We start from the raw sequence: 8,784 nt of genomic DNA on the forward strand, positions 1-8,784 counted from the left end.
AAAAAAAAAAAAAAAAAAAAAACCCAAGTGAGGTCGAGGTTCCGTTCGACAACAAGAGAAGAAGGTTGCATTTGGTAACTACGTTTCGTGTCAAAATCAGAAATTTTCATTTTTGTGTTAAAAAATAATTTTTCGCCTAAAAATGGTGTTTGATAAACCTGTTTCAGAAGTGGTTTCACCGAGACAAGGATGATGGAGAGAGAGTGAATCAATCAAGATTTCTTCTTCATGGAAAGGGCATCTCAATCTGATTTCACCAAAACAATGATAAGGGAGACTAGTGATCAACAATATTGAGGGAGAGTAGGAATTGAGCGATAGTTCTTCATAGATTCTTCACTCCAATTCTTCAAAGTTTCAAGGAGACAAAGAAGGTTTTGGATTTGGGGAAATTATCAAGGACATGAATTTTTTCTAAATGGAACATTTATCAAATAATTAACCATGTTTCAACATTTCCCATTTTTATACTCACTTCTTAAAAAAAAAAAAAAAAAAAAAAAAACCATGGACAACAAACGAAAGATTTCGTTAAAAAGCCAGAAACGATTTTTTAGATGACTACGAAACGCAGTCGAAAAGAGAAAACAATCTTGGAAGAAAACATAAAAAACCTCAAGTGACCTTGTGATGGGGATATAAATCGACCGAATATGGATTGGAATGATTGGATTCAAATATTTTTTGATCAGATACGGATAACTTTAAATGGGGACTCGGCTCCTCTATGGCGGGGCAGGGGTGGCAGCGCACTTCTGACGGCTTGGAGCACCCCTGGGCACATCCGAATGTGAATCGAATTCCAATTTTTGACTATCCATTTACATCCCTACTCAGAGAGTAATTTTAAGTCAAGCTTTGAGCTGCAGTTCTCTTTGATTCCTTAAGATTAGAGATGCCATTATACCCACTCTCTCAAGACTAGGGATGAATCAGGCAGACAAAATATTTGTTGGAGTCTTTTACTTTTTTACTTTCGTAATGTATTTTATCTTTAGAGAAAAATTCATGTCAATTACTCACATGAGGAAAAGAAGAGGAAAAAAAAAAAAAATTACATTGGACACATAGAAAAGGAATGAACCGAATGATACTCCATTTTACAATATCAAATTATCCTCCAAGGGTTGCGAAAGTAGTACACAGAAACATAAAATGGTTGGATAGACCTAAGCTCATAACTAGAGTTTGCTCGCTGTTCTTATCTCATGCTTGGTGGATTACCCCACCACCTTTTCTTTCTGTTTCTCCCCAATCCCCCTCCTCCCTTGGATCCGACTCCTCAGTGGCGCTACAAGGGTGGCAGTGCAAATTGAATGGCTTGGAGCACCCGAGCAGAGGCCCCAACACATGGGTGTACACCTCGAGCTGCTCCCCTATCAGATGTGTGCTGCCAGCTCTGTCGTGCCAATGAGGAGCCCCCCCCCCCCAATCCCTCCCTCATCTTCACTTGGATCCGTTCATGAATAGTCCTTAAAATGATAACTGGAGGAATGGATTTCAATTCTTGGCTATAGCTCTCTCTCTCTCTCTCTCTCTCTCTCTCCTGCCCTACCACTATGCTTCGGTCATGTTTGCTATTCTCCTCAACTTGCCTGCAAAGCAATTTTACTATAGATCGATACTGCTTTACTTAAAACCATGGTTGGGTGTACTCCCAAGATTTTAACATGGGGCTTCCTCTTGAAATATTTTAAACCCTTTTGTATAACTTAGCTTATGAATGAGTATTTAGTAGTCATAAACTCATAAATATCAAAACAGGATTATGGGAATTTATTGGGGGATACAATGTCTTTAATTCCATTTGTGGCGAAAGTGGTCTGATTTTCTCTATATAGGATTTCACTATACATTTGTAACGTATCTTAATTTTAACCGATCGATACGGCGACCGATACCGATACTTTAATCCTTGGTTGTAACCTATTCTCCATTGTTATTAAAGCAAGATCTCATCTCACCTATGACATATGCAATCTTGCTGAACCTTGTAAATCTGTGTACAATAGGTGATTATTTGTTCTTATTTTTCTATTCCTTTCAACATTATTTTAGGGTTGTATTTTCACTGATTTCAACTTCGCATGTAGTCATTCAGGGTTCCCTCACACTAGGAGTGGCTTAGTCCCCATCTGAATGCTGAACTGAGTGCCTTTCTCTGTCCCAAACGGCCCAAACTTTATCCTGTTGGTTTGAAATGTCAAAGACTTCATCATATATTCACCTGTGTCATAATCTTTGTAACCAGTAATACCAGTAAGAAACTCAGAGGGATAAGCTATCTCAACCTGCAAAATTAACCAGAAACAAAGAATCATTAATGGCCTTTCTCTTATGTTGTATATAAGAAAAACTGACCAATGTGGTTGGCAGCCTAGTGGTGAAACTATCACCGCTCGAGTCGGCTGATTGTGGATTCAAGTCTTGGCATGCTCCATTATGGTCTCGCAGGACCATGATCACTATCATAGAGTACCCTTTTCTATTTACCAAAAAACAAAAAATACAAAAAAACCAAAAAATAAAAACTGGAAAGCTTTATGTGTTACTGTTTTGACACACACCGTTTTGAACCTTTTTCCATCTCCCCCATGTTTATCTGACAGTTGCACATTCCTACCCAGATTGTATGCAGTCTGTATAGAATATACCCTTTTACTGTCATAGGATATGAAGATATGGGTTAGCATGCTTTGGCCTGTCATCCCAGAGATGGCCCTTTCCCCTCCATCCATAGGGACAGACCTTGACCATCTTCTCCATTTCCTATTTGGCATCCAACATTAAAAGCAAAGTAAAATCAGAAAAGAAAACATTTTGGAGCCTGTTCTGTAATGCAATCATAAAAGAAAACCACAACACTTAACCAGATTCTTTGGATTTACATGTAGGAAAGAAAGTTCACCCATTTATTTGTATAGAAAGATTAAGTAGACAGCTTCAGTTTCCTAAGCTCTAAGGTTCTTTCCAAGAAAATGTTGTAGGCATTATTGGATTTGCCACATGAGTTCTCTAATTTGATTGACTACATTTCCTTCTTTTCAGTCTCAACCCATAAGCCTACAGATTAAGATTAAGGTAAAAAGTTCTTGTATTTATTGTGGTCTACCCACAACACCCCTTACCCACTTTGGCATGAGGGGTTCAAAACTGATTATTGATCAAAAACCCTGTTTAAGAGATGGGTTATCAATTAATTTAAAGGGTTCTGCAAATTGAAATTTCAAAAATTAAAAACAACTTTTCCTGGTCTCCTGAGGACACTACAAAGATCAAGTAATTCGAGGTAGAGGGTAATCCAATTATAGATGACCTTACCACTTGGCATCTTTCATAAGCTTTGATTCTGACCGGAATCCAGAATCTGGTACTGATCAATCAAGAAAGAACAGAAAGATCCTGAACTTTTTCCGGCGAATGGGATGCAGTCTCCAGGAGAAGTCGAGCGTTGCTCGTTGCTGCCTCACTTGCAAAAGTCTAGTCTCAGAGACGACGGACACTGGGGAATCAAGCAGATATTTTGTGGGCTTTTATATAAAAATAGGGGAAATGTTTCTCCTTCTTCATCCACAGCTACTCATCTTTGACAGGATCCCAGTTCATAGGTACGTCTCTCTGGGAGGTGTTTGTTCTGACATTCTTGCAGAGATTTTTCAGAGATTTGCTTTCTCATTTAGAGGCCTTGAAATGGTTGGATAGACCTAAGATTCATCTCCATTATACAGAAAATGAAGAAAAATCTACAGTTCACAAAATACAATTACTATGATATATTTGTTTCGTGGAATGTATACCTTTTCCTTTGGACATTGTGATAGTTTTTGTTGATATCAATAATCCACCTAAAGTCTAAACCTAAAGGGTTCATTAAACTTCATTTTACCTACCATCAGCCTATGCTCCAATATCTAAAATAATGATTCTTTTACAATTTGTATGGGTAGGATTCTTTTCTACCAAATTAAAAATAAAAACTTAAAAGTAAAGACATGTTCACATTTTAAATAATGGTTATATTTGGTATCATTTATTGATTTATTGTCATTTTTTTGGGCTTACATGAGTGGGCTGGAATATAAGAGCACATTTTAAAGAGGGCCCGTTTAAAAACCTGTTAAAGCCCGTTTAACATTAAACATGTCCGTAGCCCGGTTAAGGCCCGACTAAAGCCCGATTAAGGTAGCCCGACTATAGCCCGAGGCCGACCGACCGAATATAAAGTGTACCATGCCCTCAATAACTAAGCCCGATTAGTTAAATGGGCGGACACGGTGTAGCCTTTGAAAGTCTTTAAGCCCGATTAAGCCCGACCGAAATTGGACCGGCCTGACCGGTTGACACCCCTAGTTGGATAGACCTAAGATTCATCTCCATTATACAGAAAATGAAGAAAAATCTACAGTTCACAAAATACAATAACTATGATATATTTGTTTCGTGGAATGTATACCTTTTCCTTTGGACATTGTGATAGTTTTTGTTGATAGCAATAATCCACCTAAAGTCTAAACCTAAAGGGTTCATTAAACTTCATTTTACCTACCATTAGCCTATGCTTCAATATCTAAAATAATGATTCTTTTACAATTTGTATAGGTAGGATTCTTTTCTACCAATATATATATATATATATATACAATTAGGTTTTTTGTTTTTCAATTTTTATATGTTTTTATTTTTTTAATCTTTTTTTCAAAAAAATTCTTTAATTTTTTTTTATTCATATTACTTTATTAGAGAGAAAGAAAATCAAATTACAAGCAAAGGCCAAGGGCCAAACTAAGTAGGCCTCAAGAACAATATTAAGAAACCCGAACGGACAAAGCATAATCCATCTTATATATCTCTCGTGGTGTGGAAATCTATTTAGGGGTGTCAAAAGCTGCCTCACGATGGTAAAACCCAACTGATTAAAGCTCGAGATCAGACGAACTAGTTAGAATTGATCTAATGCTAGGCCTAGATCAACCGATGAATGCCTGATTATGACCAACCCGCTTAAATCAACTTGTTTATGTCATGTTTTACAGCCCATTTGTAGACAAATTAATCCAATCTACTCATTTATGGTTCAATTAGCCCAATTGACTTGACCCAATATAATTTTGTGCCCATACCTAACCTTCGAGGCCCAATTTGGTGAGAGGTTTTCTTCGTCCACTTGATTTGATGCTATAATTCAACATCTACTTTAGTGAGTCACATTATTAATTTGCACGTTCCACTTGATTTGATGCTATGATTGAACATCTACTTTAGTGAGTCACAGTATTAATTTGCTCGTTATTAGAATTTACAAAGTACTCATAAGTTTAATTAAATTAGATAGGTAAATTAGGGATTGTGTGAATTTGTGCATCTGCGATTTAAGTAGAGACCGTGACGGTGGATTGTTGAGTTAGTCTCCCTAAAAATTAGTAATAAATAAATAAATAAACTAACAAACAGCATACTCCAGTAGAAATAGGCATCTTTGATCTTCTTGGAATCTCTCTTGTACTGCCTTTGTAGTTTGTGTTTTGTGTTTGTTTTTCTCTTTCTGCTTCTTCTTCTTCTTCTTCTTTTTTAATATATATATTAATATATTATCTATTCATTTTTGGATTGGGGGGAGGGGTGGGGGGTATAACAACATATAGCATATACAGCACACAGAAGCAGAAGCTGATAATTTCACTACTATTTTACATTGGTTCATTCGTCTTCTCACTCACAATAAAATCTCTATTTATAGAATGCCATATACCTAGTTGTGCAACCTTTTGACCACTATGATATGGTAAGATCCCCTGCTACTCATGAACCACCCTCAAATTTTAGCGGGAGCCTTATGCACTAAGTTGCTCCTTTTTAACAATAGTAGAAGCGGTTGAAGTACATAATTCAGTATCCTCCAACGGATTGATAGGCTTCACATAAACTCCAATTGAGTAGAGATACTTCGAGTTTGAAGTTCCATGAAATCCTGCAAATAATCGCTGCTTAGTACCCATCTGAATGCAGAAGTGATGGCCTTTCTCTGTCCCAAACGGCCCAAACTTTCTCCTGTTGGTTTCAAACGTCAAAGACTTCATCATACAATCACCTGACTCATTATCTCCGTAACCAGAAATACCAGTAAGAAACTCAGAAGGATAATCTATCTCAACCTGCAAATTAATCAGAAACAATGAATCATTGGCCTTTCACTTCTCTTATATATATTTTGGCAACAAAGAACAGGTGCTTCATGGTAGTAATCATAGTCACCATATCAAAGTCATCATACGGCAAGCAACACTTCTGTAAAACCAGTGAACAATAGTGGGAAGTACTGAATCAAGCCTACAACCACTTGACTCAAGGGGTGATGGGGGCAAATGTTTCGTTCCACTAAGCTAACAACCCTGTTGGGTATGTTATATAAATTCTGGAATCAAAGAACTGGAAAGCTTTGTGTTGTTAACTCACCGTTTTGAACATAAATCCATCTCCACCATGTCTATCAGATAGTTGCACTTTCCCATCCAGAATATATGCAGTCTGTATGGAATATACCCTTTTACAGTCATAGGATATGAAGATATGGGTAAGCATGCTTTGGCCTTTGTCATCCCAGGGAGTCCCCAATCCGATAAACATACGAGGACCCACCTTTACCATCGTCTCCATTTCCTTTTTGGGATCTATAGATGACTACTATCAACAGAGGAAGGCCTCTCAAGTAAGCATAAAACAACAAAATCAGAAAGAGAGAAGGAATTCATATGGTCACATAAAAAATTTGAACTTTAGGTGAGTGCATGGTTTAAAGAGAGACAGGAGAGAGATTCTGACCTTTTTCAGGCAAAAGCACCGTTGGCTTAAGGAGAAGTCGGCCGTCGCTCCCCACTTTCTCACTTGCAGAGTCGGTCTCAAACTAACGGGGTTTTTGTATAAAAAGGAAAGGGTAAAGTTTTCCTTATCGGAGAAAGAGAAAAGACCCACTACTCATCTTCGTAAGGAAACCCAAAAAAAAAAAAAAAAAAAAAAACCAGACGCATTGCCCTTGGGTGTGCTACCAGGCATCTAAATTCCAACAGGTTAGATTTTTTTTTTTTTTTTTTTTGGCTAACAAGGAACCTTGAACATGTCCTGTTTGACTGTTCAGGTTTAAAGGCAAACCTCGGTCATATGCAGCCATACCTAACCCGTGTAACAACAGGGAGGTGACGTGATCATTTCATGCAAAAAAAAATTTAGCTCCTACCTAGGTTGCAGCCAAGTAACTGTCATCGGATCGAGATCCTCTCTAGAGCAGTGATCGCCCAGCTCAGTCAACATGTGTCCAAGTAGTGATCCAATGGTTGTGCTTCTACCGATCAGAACAGAGGAACAGCGCTAAGAGTTGTGGGATCACCTCTTGGACACGTGTCAATTGCTTAGGTAGAGCCATGGGCAAGACCTTGGTGATCACCGCTCAAGAGAGGAGCCAAATCCACTGTTACCCTTACTCACATCTAAAGAAATAGAATCTTTCATTTTCACTTTGGACTCATAAATATTCCCTTAAGTTTTTATATTTTAAAAAATACCTTTCTAAATTCTATTTATTTGATTGCGAAAAGTAACTGCGATTCAAGCAACAGTCAAATTTTATCCATTTTGTGCCCCCAAGTATCTGGCGCTGGGCCACTCGACTTGATAACATTCTCTCAAAGAAAACCATGGAAGGAAGAAAATTTGATAGAAAAGTAAATAAAAGGCTGGTGGGCTCACAAGTATAAAGAGAAGAGAATCTTTAAAAGTAAAAGTAAACAAAGCCTAAAGTGAGCTTGTGAGTCTTTTAACTCGAGCTTTGAGCCGTAAATCTCTCCCGTTCTTTAAGATTAAAGATGCCATTGTCCCCATTCTCTTAATGTTAGAGATCAATCAGGCAATGTTTGTTGACGTCTCAACTTTCTTTTTTATTTTTGGTAGTATATCTCTAACTTTCTTAATGTATATATTTTTAAGAAAAAGAATGGGCATATTAGCATTGTGCCATCACTATATTTGCCTCTCTCTTCTCTTTCTTTAGTTTTTTAACCTTTTCCATTAATAACCTCTCCATTGGTTGAGTAGTTTGCTCTAGAAAAATTATTGGTGTGCCCAATCTCCTCACTTATCTTTTTTTTTTTTTTTTATATATATATATATGTTATTTACTCACACAAGGAAAATGAAAAGAAAAAAAAAATTAAGAAAAAAGGTTGGCCATGCTAGCACTTTGACCAGCACTGTCTCTACCTCTCTCACATCTCTCCTCCCTTGGAAAAGCCCCCTTAATCCCTCCCATTCCAACCCACTATTGGTTGACCTTATAGCTCCAAGAAAGCTGGTGGCATGCCCAACCCCTCCTATTATATAGAGACAAATGAAGAGGAAGATAATATTCACTTATTATCTTCATATATAATATATTATATAACAACATGTGTCTAATGTTTAAAGTTTTATGACAATATATTGGGCAAGAGGTTGCCACCTGATAGCGCACATACACACCAACGCCCGCAGCCAATGGAACGGTACATACAAACATCTTTAACGTGGGGCAATGTGGTCATTTTATACCCGTTATGTCTTTGCATAGATATATGCTATCGAGTGGCGTTCCTTTTTCCTAATATATTTTATTGATATATACAATATAAATTAAAACAAAGTCGAACTAGGCTCAGCCCGAGGCCTCAACCCTAGCCTGGCCTAGTAGTGACTCAAGGCTAGAAATTTCGAGTCCTAACCCACCCCCAGGGTCAGTATATCTCAGCCTAGGCCAAG

General features: G+C 37.5%; 1 protein-coding gene across 3 annotated transcripts; it reads right to left on the reverse strand.

Moving 5' to 3' along the window:
- Positions 1–5,646: 5,646 nt before the first annotated feature.
- On the reverse strand, positions 5,647–6,906 carry LOC122073199 (protein RESTRICTED TEV MOVEMENT 1-like). 3 transcript variants are annotated; one of them, XM_042638758.1, is made up of 3 exons: positions 6,820–6,906; positions 6,454–6,681; positions 5,647–6,152 (listed from the first exon to the last, which is right to left on the reverse strand). In XM_042638758.1, the coding sequence occupies exons 2-3, from the start codon at positions 6,652–6,654 to the stop codon at positions 5,832–5,834; spliced, it is 522 nt and encodes a 173-aa protein (XP_042494692.1). In that variant the 5' UTR covers positions 6,655–6,681; positions 6,820–6,906; the 3' UTR covers positions 5,647–5,831. The 3 variants fall into 3 exon arrangements, with proteins under 3 accessions (XP_042494692.1, XP_042493998.1, XP_042495353.1); XM_042638064.1 differs by having other exon boundaries at positions 6,454–6,678; positions 6,820–6,896; XM_042639419.1 differs by having other exon boundaries at positions 6,454–6,699; positions 6,820–6,883.
- Positions 6,907–8,784: the final 1,878 nt, after the last annotated feature.

Source organism: Macadamia integrifolia, chromosome 1 (assembly GCF_013358625.1).
Source record: "Macadamia integrifolia cultivar HAES 741 chromosome 1, SCU_Mint_v3, whole genome shotgun sequence".
Lineage (NCBI taxonomy): Eukaryota > Viridiplantae > Streptophyta > Magnoliopsida > Proteales > Proteaceae > Macadamia > Macadamia integrifolia.

Coding starts and splice junctions, on each gene's coding strand:
- LOC122073199 (XM_042638758.1), bottom strand. CDS start 6,654: ATGGAGACGATGGTAAAGGTGGGTCCTCGTATGTTTATCGGATTGGGG. Junction 6,153..6,453: donor ATGGATTTATGTTCAAAACG/GTGAGTTAACAA, acceptor ATTAATTTGCAG/GTTGAGATAGATTATCCTTC.